Source organism: Oxyura jamaicensis, chromosome 5 (genome assembly GCF_011077185.1).
Source record: "Oxyura jamaicensis isolate SHBP4307 breed ruddy duck chromosome 5, BPBGC_Ojam_1.0, whole genome shotgun sequence".
Taxonomy (NCBI): Eukaryota; Metazoa; Chordata; class Aves; order Anseriformes; family Anatidae; genus Oxyura; species Oxyura jamaicensis.
The window spans coordinates 20,052,031-20,067,067 of NC_048897.1; the positions used below are offsets into that span (position 1 = coordinate 20,052,031).

Sequence of the window (15,037 nt, forward strand, 5' to 3'; positions counted from 1 at the left end):
AAAAAGAAACTTTCCAGAAATAAAGACAACTCAAAATGGGAAAGACACAACTGCCTACATTTAAAAGGAGAGAAGAGGACAAAATGGGGAAATAAAAACCTCCTTAAACAAAATTAATGATAGTCATCTTGTAAGAGGATAATTCTTGACAGCTACCCCCATCTCTACCCTGTAATTTCCTCCCTCTTTCTTTTTTGGATGAAGAAATGCATGAAATGTGTAATCAATGGAAATGCTTGTCATGCAACTTTCATAAATCTTGTAAGTAATTTATAGTTGTAATTGCAGCATTTGAAGACAGAGCCCATTCTTTAACATTGTCATAGGATTTTCTCCTTCCATTTAAAGAACAACTAGTACATGTACCAATGTTCACGGAAGCCAATAAATACATTAAAACTTTATTATTTCATAAGACCCCATTAGCTTAAAATTGTGAATCCAACAATGGGTTTTACAACAGAAAATTTCCCAATCATCCATTCACACAAACACAGGCAAGAGGTAAGACCTCATGTCCTATTCCCTCCCAAACGTGCTGCCTTTCTTCAAAATTTTCAGGAGGAGCAAAAATGAAAACACACAAATGCTTTTGTACAAGAAAGTTGCAAGAAGGAGTCACCTACCAGAGCGCCCACAGTCTGAGCATGATACAAGTTCCTCAGGCCGGCCACTTTTTTTGTTCATATTGGAGCCTCCGAGGCAGAAGTCACAGTAGTTATTGGGAATGATGACCCCGTCTGGTCCTTTCTGGGCTGCAGTCGGGTTAGAAAACAGATTTACTTAAAGAGCATTCAGTTTGGATATTTCCCACTTCTCTTTGATATAATGCTAACTTGGTGAGTTTGCAGGCCACACAAAATGTTGTCAATTAACACAAAAAATTGGACTGCATAAATCACCTCCATCTTAAGTACACTGTATGCTGTAGCTATTTCGCCTGAAATGCACTTCACCATTTCCCTTACAATGCAGCTGGGCTGGTCCCTCACCAGGACACGCTGCCAGAGATCCCTGTGCAGTTCAGGGAATTCAGAATACACACAAGCATATCAACACACCCTAATGCAGAATCAGGCCTAGGCTGCCAGTAAGCCAAGGCTGGTTTTTCAGACAGCAGCCATAAATGTAAACACAAAGTACAACTTCAGAAAGGAAAAGCTTGTTCCCCAAAACTCAGAAACCTACAGCAGGGAGATGGAGGGAGAGGCATGCTAAGTGGCTTTATTTCACGTATTTTCTTTTTGAAGAGATTACATCTCAAAGTGGCAGGGTCTCCTTAGTCAGAAAGTTAGTTCAAATGCCTAAGAATATGCACAGCCAAAGTCATTTCTGAGTGACGCACCCGAAGGTTATGCTACCTGCAGCAGGGTGTACATGCCCTAGAAGATGCTGGCAGGGCAGCAGATCCAGCCCAGGTGAGCACCCAGCAAAGGTGCACAGGGTCAGCCAAGGGCAGAAATGAACACACTTTCAGCCACGAAAAAAGGAGGGAGGTTAGGTTCTTAGTTTCCAGCTAGGAATATTGGAAAGGAGCAGGCACACAGTGGGGCTCAAGTAGAAGGGGAGGCGGTTCCTCTAAAAGGGAGAAATGAACAGAAGTCTTTAGCATCTCTAGTTGAGCAGAACAACATCTTTTTTTTTTTTTTTTCCTCACAACTGCCATTTTCCTCCTTTGCATTCCAGAGAGAGAAAACTTCCTGTTTCTCTCCATAGTCTGACCAGGAACCATGAAAGGGTGAGAGAAATGGGGGAAATGGTTGGTCTTGGTTTTTCCTTTTTTAACTTAAAAATAAAAATTCCAGCGGTATACCTGGCCTAAGCCTACCCCATGTGGATTGCTACAAGCTAGAAAATGAAGACCTTTAAACTGCACCATCTATATTTAATTATCTTTTTAATGCATATTTTGTAACTTGCAGATTTTTAACAGATGTTTTGACAGCCTTTATTAATGATCTTTTTGTCCACATCCAAATTTCCCCCAAAGAACAATGACATTCTAAAGGGCTTCTGGTAGCAGTCCAAGACATACAGTTAAAATTAAAATTTCCTCCGAGTTCAATCATTTTTTTTTTCTGGTTTGGGTGCATCTAGTTACTCATTCACTTCCAGCTGCTGATTATTTGAGCTTTCTGGAGATTGGTAGCTGAAAGATTGCAAGTAAGGTGAAATTAAGAAGAAAAAAAATTAAAACCATAACACTGCAAATACAGCATTATCTTCCTACATGATCATCAAGTCTCTGATGTATTTACTAAACAATGGGTTTTGCTCTGAAATGATGCTGGTTAGCAGATCCTTGGTTCTCCCAAAACCAGCCATAAGCTCCCTCTGTCAGGTTAGCATCCTGCCAGTTAGCAGAGAGGCATTTCATACACGAATGCAAGATAAGCAGAAAAGAACTGCAACCAGGTGGAAGACTAGCACACAGACTCATTTTAAGAGCTGTAACAAAATGGTCATAAAGTTGCTACTTGTATTTTTTTTATTTTATTTTTTATAAAAAGCAGATCTCTCTAGCATTTATTTTTCCCACTGCAGCCCCACTCTGAAAAAGTTAAGTCATTATTTCTTTATATTTTGCTGCATCTACAAACAGGTCATATGCAATACAAGCTCAGCAAGCCCAGAATCCAATGATTTTTTGTTCCTTATTACTTCACATTTCATGCGAGTTTCTTAAAGCGCCTTACAGCTACTAAGAACCTAATATCAACCCTCAGTGCAGTCCAAAGTGCCTTTTGCAATCTAGCCAAAGTATTCCTGGGCCCTAATTAAATTTCATGGTGAAGAGGCACCATGACATTTTACAGCTGGAAAGACTTGGTAGTAGGGTGATTAACTGGCTTCCTCAAAAGCACAAGAATTCTGTGGTGAGGCCACAAATAAAAACAACCATTCAAGGTGCCTGCCAGTGTACTAAGCAAAGAGCTCAACTTCTACATGGTGTAGAAACACATAATTGGTTTAATGTGCAACATATACTGACTTAAATTTTTCCAACACAGCTCACGAACCTAAGACCCACCAACAGTCAAACTGGAAATGGGACAGGGGAACTCATGAAAACACGTACACTGACCAATTCATCTACGGTGTGTGGCACATGTGGAGGGTTTTCATTGGCTGTGATGAAGCTGAAGGGATTCTCCTAGACTACTGGCAAGGTAAAAAGCACACTTTTTAACCACTTCCTTTTACTTTTTGTCTTCTGCTTTCATTTAATTTCTAATGTCAGTGTCTATGTGCTCATCTATTGCTCGTCACTCATCACATGGACCTGGCTCAGCTGACTCTGATAATAGATGTCAATCCTGAAAAGTTGTACACAGATTAAAATTCCTGAAGTTACACCAATGTTGTCTTTAATGATGCATCTTCACAGCCAAATACACCAGTACAGGCAATGTCTCCAACGCTTTTTCATTCTAATGGGTACAAAAACTGGAATGAAGCCTAACTCAAGCTTATTTTCTTGATCAGTATTGTACAGCGAATTAAGCCTCAGGCTAAATCACAGAAGGCTTAAGAATAAAAAGATTTTCAGATGACAGTAAGAAGAGTTCTTACTTTCAAAGGATTTTTTGTGTATGTCCTCAGAGTTTTTACTTCTGTTTTACTGTAGTTCACAAATGATGAGGAAATTAAGAAACAAAGCAAAGATAGAAAGATATAATGTACAATATTCATGAGAAGCATATCATATACCAAAAGCCCAACCCTAATCCCTCCCCTTTATCAATAAAAGTATTTACAAAAGTATGGGAATGAATACATAAGTGAAAGCAAGTAAATTACTAGGGACTAATGTGTTGCTGCTTTTCATCTGAGACTGAATAATTAACTAGGTATACACTTTTTGCACACATTAATCACAAAGTAGAAGGTGCTTGCTTAAGCCACATGATAGCTCAGCTAATGAGAAGTAAGTTGCCAAGGTGTGCTAGCTCAATCATTTTGATCAGGTGACTACAACAAGGATTTTGTCTGAAAAACGTTCACCCAGAATCAGAAACAGTTTTAAAGCAAAGCCTTGAAAACCAACTATGGTCTTGTTCTAGCTTACACAAAACTCCTCTGATTTTATTTTACATTACAAACTGCTACAACAGATCAAAAGCTTTGTGGAGCTTTGAGGAGTACTACCTGAGCTAAGGTGTTCTCATAGGGGGGGTACTTAAATCACTGCCTCTTGCAGTTTCAACTTGGTCTCACTTTCTTGTTTCATCAAAGGCCCTGTCTTCATCTACATCTGCCCCCAAATAAGCGGTGTATACTGGCGTTAATAATCCTTTTTAAAATGCATTGAGTAAGATTGGCACTGGTCAGATGATGGTTTAAACCATATACCTGAAAGCTGATTCATGTGAAGATAGGATGCAGACTGAAAATGAAGGCAGTATTTCCACACGATTTGGCATGCTCTTATTCTGAAATACATTTTTTATTCTCAGCCTAATCAAGTGAATTTCAAACTATATAATGCTAAGCTGAATAAATTCCTCATTAATATATAGTAACATCATTCACAGGAGTCTTCCTACAAAATAGTACTGTAAATTAAATTAATGTTGTAGTGTATTACATAGTAACTTTGCTCTGTAGACAAAACCTAAAATGCTAAACAAATTGACTGAGTTTAAATATTTAAAATAAGTTCTATGCCTTCTTGATTTTGAAGGTAGGTGGTCTAACCAGAATTCTAGCTTCCTTTCTTCCCTCTCAAAGCAATCAAAGAATCTTGAAATTATTTTCCTGTTTTAATGATAAAAGAAAGCTGCTTTTAGTGAAATAACATTAAGAAATCAGGATTTTTATTTTCTCCTGGAGCCACGTGACACAATAAGAACCTCAGTTTCTAGCTCTCATGGCTGCAGAGAATAAATAACCTGAATGGAAGGCAAGTTCAAAAGAAGCAATTCTTGTCCCTTTTTTTAACCCAAAAGTTCAGAACACAAGTATTTTCAATAGGTTTCCTTCTAAATGAGACTCTTAAAAACATACAAACAAAAGCTAAATAAGTAGAACACTGTATTTTCTCAATTTTCTGATTTCCAGCTGAAGTTATTTTAATGATTAGGATAATGATCTTTAAACACTTGTAGGTGGAAACAGCACTGAAAAGAAAAACTGGTTTCTCTGCTCCTTAATACCAAATCACAGCCACATATATTTCTTCAGCCTGTGGGTACTGCAGCTTGATACTTAGCCATGGTTTAAGTGGTATATCCAGGTTTGCTAGCACTTTATCTCTATTTTGTATCTTGTCCACGGGACTGGAAAGGCAGTGGAGGAGGAGGACTAGAGCGTGTGCCTCAGGGTCAGGGTGGGGGCTTGTGCCTTGTTTATTTAAATGATTACAGTGAATTGGCTACAATCAGACATAAATGCGCTCCCAAAGGGATTTTTCCTAACACATTTTGTCCAGCTCTTACCTTTTTCTTCTGGGCTTGATCCAAAACCAATAAAGTCCATTGGAGGTTTTCAATTCAATTCGAAAGGCTCTGAATGAGGTCATTTACTCTGTTTGCAACAGAAATTTCCAGAGCACAATAGAGACCACGGGAACCTGTGTGCAGGCCTGAATCAAGTCAATGCTCTTTGCAACAGAGAAAAAGGGGTGGATTTGCTTTTTTTTTTTTTTTTTTAATTCCTTTTTAAATCTACAAGGCCCTTTGTCTGCAGCTGTGGCCCAGTTTTCCTTTCTGACACCTCCCTTCTTGCTGCTGAAGGGCAAGCCCAACGCTCGGCCGCACGCGGCCTGCCTTGGCGGAGCCCCTCGGAGGACGTGCTGCCATCTCATCCCAAGGCGCTGCCATCCCGTCCCAACCCACCGCCCAAGTGCCCCCATGTGCCTGGGGCTGCCTTCCCCCCCTGCTGCTGACAGAGCTCATCCCTCGCAGGTCTGGCCCGTTTCCATGGTGACCGGCGTGCCAGGCCGGGGCTGCCTCTGGTCTTGCCACCTGTTATTACTTCATCTCTCGAGTGCAAGGAATCGCCGCGCGGCCCCTCGGCCTGCTGCTCAAAAGGCGTCTGGGGAGGGCAGGCAGGCTCGAGCCAGAAATTGTGATGAAGAAATAACAATGAAAAAATGGTATTTAGGAGAGAGAAAGGACAGGCGACGCGTGGACCCTGGCTTTTCTTGAAGCATAGCTTCTGAAGGAAAATGGAGGGCGATGACTGGCCAAAGATGCACCCACATCTCCCTTATCATTGCTGGGGTTAACGAGCGATGGTGGAAGTCAGAGAGGTGGGCCCCAGAGGTATTTCTGTGCCCAACACCCAGAGCCTGCCCTGGAACCGCACTATAAAACAAAAAATACATAACCCCCGGTGTGGTGAGGAAGAGGCCAAGCAAAGCTCAGCTGCATTCAAGGCTCTTGCTCTGTTACTTGTACGTGGCCAGGCAGAGATGTGCACAGCCATTTCTGTGCAGTCCTCACCAATGAATTAAACGCGGGGGTTTTTCACTGTGGTTTTCGGGGGAAAAAAAAAAAAAAAAAAAAAACATAAATCAAACTGAATGAGAGGAAATGGCGAGTCTCTTTGGGCATGTTTCCTCTGTCATTAATAGCAGAGATAAGCATGTGGGCTAACCCCAAACTGAGAAGTGTTGGGGCGCTTGATACAGAGACCCTCCAGCAGGCTGCAAGCACAACTGAGGCTGGCAGTGACACAGCTGTGCTGATGTGGCACAGCATTCAACCTCTGCTCAGAGTGTGTGAACTGGGTGTAGCACTGGGAAACTGCTGCTGTTGTGTTCCCGGTACCAAGCTAATCATTCTGCACAGCCCCGTGGGCCTCCACGGGCCCCACCACACACTGCGGTCATGCCCTTTGCTGGCAGCCAGAGAAGCAGGCTGTGCTACTGCGAGAGGTGCTGCAAGCAGCCCACCGCAAGTATTGCCAGTTCTCCCTAGTAACTGGATTTTGTCTCCTCTTTGGGTTAGTTGGTGCTGTGAGGATAGAGGAAGCTCTCGCCTTTGCAGTTTTTAGCAGCTCTGACAGGCTGCCTTTCCTACATACCCCCTGCTCATGGAGAGTCACAGCCAAGGAGCACTGCAAGCTGCAAGGAGCGCTACCAGCAGTAGGTACTTCTGTAGGAGTCAGAGGAAGCCTCTGATTGTGGGGGGAGGAAGAGCATTTGATCACATCTTTTACAGGAATTGGTATGGTCCTTAAGTTGAACAGCTAAGGAATGAGTTGGGAAGCAGGCAATGGAAGGTACGCCAATGAAATACAGCATCAGCTATTGAGATCTAGCAGATTTGGGATGTTAGTGTTCCTGCACCGTAAGGCACACTTCACACAAATGTCTGTGTACTGATCTCAGGGGGTCTTCTGCAGAAGCACATAAGACACTAGCCAAAATCCCACTGCTCACAGTAAATCAATGAGAATAGACCATACTGTAATTGTCCAGCACCCCATGAGAATTAACAGTAGGACATAAAGAATAGGCAAGCAGACAAAAAGTCCAACATGTCAAAATACAGATTTCCTGATTTTGAGGGGCTCCTCTCCTGAGGCTTGGCTTCTGGCCATCAAAATGCAGCATTCCCGTCAGCTCAGGGAACTCAAGGAGGGCTCATGCTGTCCAATATACAGGGCAGACCGACAGCATCCCTCAGCATTCATATAAGGATGGCCAGTGTCTTCAAGTTGGTCCCTGTCACATGTTGTAGACTTTGGCTCTAGAAATTGTTCATTGGAGGAACGTGAGAAGGCAGAGCACCTAAGTTCAAATTGAGTCAAATCTTTGAGTTTTACTTAGTTTAAAATCTACATGAGGACAAAAAGCATGGAGATAGCACCTCCACAATAACAATAACAAAAAACACAACTTCAGACAAACCAGCCTAAAGACCCCTATGGGTTTCTGTACGTAGGAGATAATTTTGAGATTTACCAGTATTCTGCCACTCCAAACAATTGATCTATTATTTCCTTAACAGGCACAGAACTCTGAGAAATTTACAACTGCAAACAGAATTTGAGTGGAAATCGTTATGCATCTCCAAAGTCTGCAATCATTACAGCTTCTTTTAGTATTCTGACTTTTTTTTCTTCATTAAAACTAGCCCTGGGAAAAAAAAAAATAGATTAAACTAATGAGTAGTCAAATTGAGGCAATGTACATATTTTCACTGAAAAGGCACCTGCTGCAGGATGTCTTATCACAAGTTGGGTATTGACACACCCTTGCACTCAGATGTGGCTCCTATCATGGTCCCAGTGAGGATCAGCACTGAGGCAGGGAAAAAGTAGGCCTGATGTAGCTTTTCAAATTGATGCTGCTTGTGGAGAGGAACAAACAGCTCGTCTCCAACTGAGGGGCTGACTCTCGTCATTTATTCATGGCCAGCCCCCTGCCTGGATGGAAATAAAAATGTTTCAAAGCTGACTGTGTGGGGGAGCTGGAGGACAGCTTGGAGGCACACTGAGGTTAGCACATTAATTTTTTATCTCTGGAGACTGGGTATCCAATTATGCTTAGAGTACACAAACAACTTTGGCTGGTCTCTCCAGTAGAGATTTATCCACATCATAAAATCGGCGATGCAACTGGGCACAACTGCCTGATACAACAAAACAACATGAACAGGTGGTTTTATAGGTCAGATGTGCAAGCTCACAGAGTGACAGGAGCTCACAGACCTGCATGCTCATTAGCTAAGCCTATTGCAGGTACGGCCCAACTTGCACACCACAGCTAGGCCAGCAACAGCCAGCACAAAGTGCTTTATTTAGGATCGTCATTGGCCAAAGTGCTTGTGGGCATAAGTTCAGTTGCTGTTTACAACACAGCTGCCTTTAACCAACGTTTCACACAGCAAAATACCACTGAAAATTCTACTCCTTTAACGGGGAGGAAGTTTTTCTCCATGTAGACAGACTGTCCTATTCTCCTGGGAATTAAGGAAGCGCATTTATACTCATGCACTCATTCACACACACATTTCAATAGATAGAAGTCTAATGTAATTCCTATATCAGAAGTGTCTCTAAATTTGAGCGCCAGCTGCCCCCAGAGCTGGCCTGTACCCATAGAGTGAGATGGAATAAAACAGCAGGTGTTTTGTGGCAGTCTTGGATGTACCCTGGGCTCACAAATCTCACACTGTCAGTGCCAACATGTGGAGGAAAAGGCAGCAGAAAAAAAGGCTGAGAATGGTGTGGGATCCTTCCTTCTTATTGGCGGACTTGAGGAAAGGAGAGTTGCCTTTTTTAAAGGTTTTCTATAATCTCCTTTGCACAAGACCATACTCATGCCAAAAATCAGAATGTATGTCAGCAATAAATGGGTGTGTAGGCAGAGGCAAGACTAGGCACTGAGGAAGGGCTGTTTATCTGTGTCAAAGAGCTAGATGAGACATCCAAACAAAGCAACTAGTGCTCAAACAAAGCCCAGGCTAAGGTGTTTTAGGAAAGGCAAAGGGCAGAGAAAACTGTCAATCTCTCTTCCCTGATGCAAAAGATAATCTATAGGAAGAAGGACAGAAGGAGAGCTGTAAATAAACAAATCACCTGCACCTGCCAAGGACAGTGAGACGTGCCAGGGAGATGAGACCTGGGGCTTGGGCCAATCCCCTTCTTTGATACATATCTATTCAGCAGCTCTCAGTTTCAGATAGATTCCTCCTTTCTAAATCTCTTTTCCGGGATAAAAAATTCCTGGATGATTTACTGAACTGCCTGAACTAGTCTGTGCATGAGGAGAAGAGTAGAGGTAAAGGGGTCTGGGTGTGCAGAAACACAGAGCCATCAGCTCCTTAGCTGGCACCAGCCAGGGCATCTGTAGCTGTACCCAGTCGGAGCCATGCTCCAGAAAGCTCGCTCCTGCATCAGCAAGGCTGCCATTACTGCGGTACCGCAAGGAGCAGAGACTGCAGAACAGACGTAGGTACAAAGGAAGGAAGTTCATGCTGCAACTGCCTGCCTGAACTTCACTGACCCAGTGCTCACCTCCCACAGCATGAAAAATTCCAAATGGCTCGTTTGAATTTGCCTTGCTTTTGCTAAACCAGGCTGCTCATATCTCTCTGACACAGTGCTAAGCAAATAACCAGACCCTGCTCTATACCATATCTCTGGTCCTCCTGTGCAGTAGGTTGCGGATTAGCTGTTTGGATTAACATCCCCCCTCCTCCCTCCCTTTCCCCCCAAGCCCATGCAGAGAGGATTCTTGAAGCCCGAGCCCTGCGACACTGCAGACCTGTCAAATCTAATTCATAACACATGCCTAGCAGTTCTTAGGGGAGAGGAAAGATCTGATGCTCTGGCTCCCCACCATCCCCCTGTACAAAGGGACCATTTAATGACTGCACATTAGCAATGTGGACAATTAGCATTCACATGGAAGATAAATGGCAGCATAAATTAAATATCGCCAAGTGAAAGAGCAAAGATGCAAGATCTGAGCTCAAGGCTGTAAACAAATAAACAGGCAAAAAGGAACAAACAGCCACTGCGACAGCTAAGCCATTTGGGAGAGTTACCTTCCGGCGTCCGGGACTTTCCCCAGGGGTGATCTTCACATTCACATGGCTGTTGCCTGTACCTCACTGGCTCCTGGCTGGTTGTCAAGCAGATTCTTTCTGCTCAGGAGGCTAGATGTCAGAGGGTTTTACCCCACTGCTTTTATACTTCTGCCTATTTTGGGATCTGTGCATCAGCAGCTTCCCTCTGCCACACGCATTACATGGGAACACAAGCCCGAGCAGATACCATTCTACCCCTTCCCATGGTACATAACAAACCTTTCTTTCCACGGGCCAAGTCCTGCTGCTGCTAATCTCTCCACAGCTTTTCTAGCTCCTCTTCTTGCTAACTTCTATCAATTCCTAAGCATCAGAAACATGAGGGCTGAGACTGCCCTTGGCCTCTGTGCAAGCTGAAGGGTAACGGATGCTACCTTTCTTTGTCTGGGCCCCTGTGCAAGGCTGTCATGAATAGTAACTCAATACAGACTTGCAACACACCTCTCGGATATGCAACTTTTCCTAAATACTGCAGGCACCAAAATAATAATGATGACGATGATAAACTACAGCAGCAAAAATCAGAGGTAATGTAAATGCTAAGTAAACAAGAGCTACTGGCTGAACACTGACAGTCTCCACTCTGCCCAAGCAGTCACTCTTAGTGCATTGACAGCTCAAGTTTATCAACAGCTGGAGGAGTCAAAATTACCTTTGCTGTGAACCTACCAAACACATGAATAACTGAAAGGTAGAGCATAAAAGTGACAGAAACACAGAGACTGCCAAATGGGATCACACTAAGTGGCCCTTCAAGCTCAGACAGTGGCTAGCAGCAGATGCTATGGAGGAAGGAAGCCCTCCCCCTCTCCATCCCTGGGGAAAATTATCAATTATCCTCCTTAGAAACAAAATGTTTTCCTACTTCCATATTTCTTCCAGTTCTTCTTAATATATTATAAAATGCTTGCCTGGATATTTTTCCCCATAAACATTTTATTGCTTTGCCTGCATTGTTCCTTACTTTGAACTAAAATGACAGTTCACACAGTGATCTGAAAGGACTCTTCATAAGTGAACAAAGGTATCAACACAAATCCCATGGTAAAAGCAACTATCACATAGTATTGCAGACTGGAAAACTGAGAAATAGGAGCTTAGAGACTTGTCAGTATCACAAAAATCAGTAATAAAGCACAGTCTCCTTGACCCCTCATTCTGTGCCTAAGAAGCAGAGGAAGGACAGTCAAACATGGCCATCTGGGCTATACCTTTTCTTTCAGCCCTGCATTGGTGTGGAGAATCTAGGCATGTAGCTGATGTCATGCTCCAGCATTCCTCCTTGCAGATGAGAACTGATACCTTTTCATAGATTTTTTCAAAACTGTAACTAAGAAGTGCATTTTGGTAAAGATAAGTGTAAGCCTTCTGAGGAGGAGATGCAGGGATAAGGGGGGCAGATGCTGTAAATTTCATAGCTAAAAATCTGAGGCATGGATAAAGATGTCTTATTCAAAGGCAAAACAAAGACAGCCCCCTGAAACAGAATGTGTATTTCCTTGACATCCCTGCTAACAGCCACTGGGATGCTGCTTGACGATGGGTGGGTTGGGCATCTCCTCTTTTCCCCCCCTCTCCCTGCCACCTCCTCCCCACAGGAGCTGTAATGGAAAAGTGACTTGCTGCAGAGATAATGCTGGGTTTGAAATGAATTCCTGACTAGCTGAGCCAGCACTGGTGTGAGCAGTGGCTGATTAGCTCCAAGCATCCAGGTACCAATCACTCACAATGGAGCCAGGCAATCACGCCAGCCTCCGCAAGGCAAAGAGCAGGTGGAGGCAACATCCCTGAAAAGGATCTCAAAGGCAAAGAGAAAATAGTACTCACGTTTGTGGTTTTCATTTCTGTGGACAGGGGAAGAGCGGGTCTCCTGCTCTCGGGCTTCATCACCCTCTTCGCTGGCAAGGTGAGTGTGGGCATAGTGGTAGCTCAGCCCAGGCCTGTTCTTGTAACGCTTGCCACAGACTGGGAGGAAAGGAAATACGAGGGAGGGGAAGAGAAAATGGAAACATCAGAACAACCTGCAACAGTGATAGCATCCTTTAAAATAGCACTCCCCTCTCCCCTGGCAGTAGCACCTTGAACTCCATATTCCTGCTTGAAACGCTACCGATGGGTGTCAGTGAAAGGTGACAGATGCCAGCCCTGCAGCCCCACGGCCCCAAACAAGCGCTCTTCCCACCATGCTGCCAGCAGTCCTTCCTACTGACCTAGACAAATGCACACTCAGTCTCCGCAGCTCATACCACCCTAATCCTCTCTGCTGAGATTACTAACAAGGTTGCCCATAAAATTAAATGAAATGCCAGTTCTGATGTTGATGCTGCACAATGCACAGCAAGGGGAACTGGACCAAGCAGAAAGGACATTATTTTCTTGATTACTGATCTCTCAGAAAAAGAAACAAAATTACTTCTTTTTTCTTTTTCTTTTTCTTTTTCTTTTTTTTTTTTTGAAAAAGAAAATAAAGTCTTTCTTTAAAAGGGCAATAAATTGCCTTATTCACAGATTGCCAGTCAAGACAAGGAGATGGAAATCATCCACAGTTTCTTCCTAGAAGAACATTTAGAAAACTTCACATTCAGCAATCACAATAAATAATACAAAGTGTGACATGGAATCCTCCTTCTGAACATTTGTTTGTTTTAGGACTAAGCCAACAGGCATTACGAACAGGATCAAACAATTCAGGCTGATAAAAGGTCTACAAAACAAAGAAGCTCAACACAAGGGCAAACTTCATCATAACATTCATTACATACAAATTCAGCTTCTATAAAGATTTTAATTCATGGTATTGTTTCTAAAAGTTCTCTCTTCATCTTCAAAGCAGTCTCTGAATCAATTATTGCCATTCTAAAAGATTAGGAAACAAAGGCAGAGAAGCTTAGTGCCCTTCCTGCAGATTTTTACTCCCAGGCACACTTTCAGTTGCTGTACTGGCTTCACTAACCTCCAGGATATCACACAGAAATAAGTGGCACTCTGTCCCATGTGGCTTGCTTAGGAAGGTGTGTCAGAAGATAGAGCAGAACCCAGCAGCCTCTAGTTCTGTCTTGATGTTAGATCTCTTGAAAAGATCCCCAGAGGGGAAGTCACCACCCAGTCCTAAAAACTTCACTCAACTGTGATACCTAAAACCCATCTTGCAATGTACATAGATTCCGTTCCCCAGACACCTGAGTCTGGGAATGTCATTAAGCTCTATAAACAAAAATTCTTAAAAAGACCCACTGTCGTTATTCATTTCCAGCTAAGTAAAACTTCCATTATTTTACTTTTCTGCTATTGCTCACAAAAAGCCAACTGGTGGTCCACATTGTGGAACAGAAGAGAGAAAATTGTAAAACAAAGCCTAGTATGGTAACAGATTTCATTCTCTGTCTCTTCTAACTGATTTGTAAGCTCCCTCAAGGAAAATACTTTGCCTTATTATAAACGTGTAAAACAACCTCATGATATGAATAAAATGACTGATCTGGAAGATTAGATACTTTTATCCCAGTTTTCTCCATTCTGCAAGATGATGATCATATAGTTACAGTAACAGAAAAAAATTTTATGTTTTATTTTTTCCAAATGTAATGTGTCCTTCTCACAGAGTCTTAAGTCTTTAAATTCCCTTAATTTAGAAGTGAAAATTCCTGCAGGAGTCAGGGGAGAAGTAGGAAGGATTAAAACGCCCAGATGTATATGCTCATCCATTCTTTGAAGCATCTGCCTTTGTTTCCCATGTAAACCTAACTGTGCTTCCTGATATTTTGAAGAACTGTTCTTGGATGCACAGTCTCCTCAGAAGTTCAGTTTGGTCTCCCTTCTTCTGGTACCAACCATGTATTCTTTACTGCATTCTGGACTGGGAAACTACCTACTGCTCATCTGTGGTTTTACAAAGCACAGGACAAGCCATGGAACAGATACTGACAAGGACCCCCCAAAAAATATCAGATATTCAAAGCTAAGTATGACTTAGCCTCCACTTTCTGAATACTGGAAAAAGTGTAACTCAGAAGTAATCATCAAACCAGAGACAACTACACAATGTTCACTTCCAAAATGATTTTGGAAGGATAAGTCCCTGTAATTAAGCAACTGTAATGTCATTTTTTAGAATGGTGAGGGAGATTGACATTCCTAGCAGATTACTGGAGCATCATGCTAAGTGTCCTAGTCTATCCACCTTATTGTGTTTTTGAAAATGGAAGTTACAAATTTTTGCTTTTGCTAAGAATTACTGATACTGCTCCAAAACTTCTGTCTGATTAATTTATTTTCAGAGCATTATCAGATGATCAGTGCTGTATTGACACAGGAGGAGGCACCTGGAGTTAACAGCTACACAATATATACTATCTGACTCTATCTTGGTCTCATACAGCTTGATCCTGCATTACTGCTAATGTAGGTGAAAAATCAGATGCTCTAAATCCCAGTCCCATTTACCTCTTTTTATGTTTTAAATTTCAAAACAAAATTATGTCTAAAAATTCTAA

At 42.5% G+C, this 15,037-nt stretch overlaps 1 protein-coding gene across 10 annotated transcripts in view; it reads right to left on the minus strand.

Annotated features, from left to right (window-relative positions):
* Nucleotides 1–15,037, minus strand: part of DPF3 (double PHD fingers 3) — a 175,325-nt gene that overhangs the window by 45,716 nt on the left and 114,572 nt on the right. For 9 of the 10 annotated variants that reach the window (XR_004751229.1, XR_004751228.1, XR_004751226.1 and 6 more), the window contains 2 exons: nt 12,372–12,509; nt 627–755 (listed from right to left, as the gene is read on the minus strand). Coding sequence is in view for 6 of the 10 variants with exons in the window: in XM_035327379.1 (XP_035183270.1) it covers nt 627–755; nt 12,372–12,509 (267 nt within the window). In the remaining 4 variants the exon portion in view is untranslated. Of the gene's footprint in view, nt 1–626; nt 756–5,656; nt 7,698–12,371; nt 12,510–15,037 lie in introns of those variants that run through there. The other variant, XM_035327384.1, reaches the window with a different exon arrangement.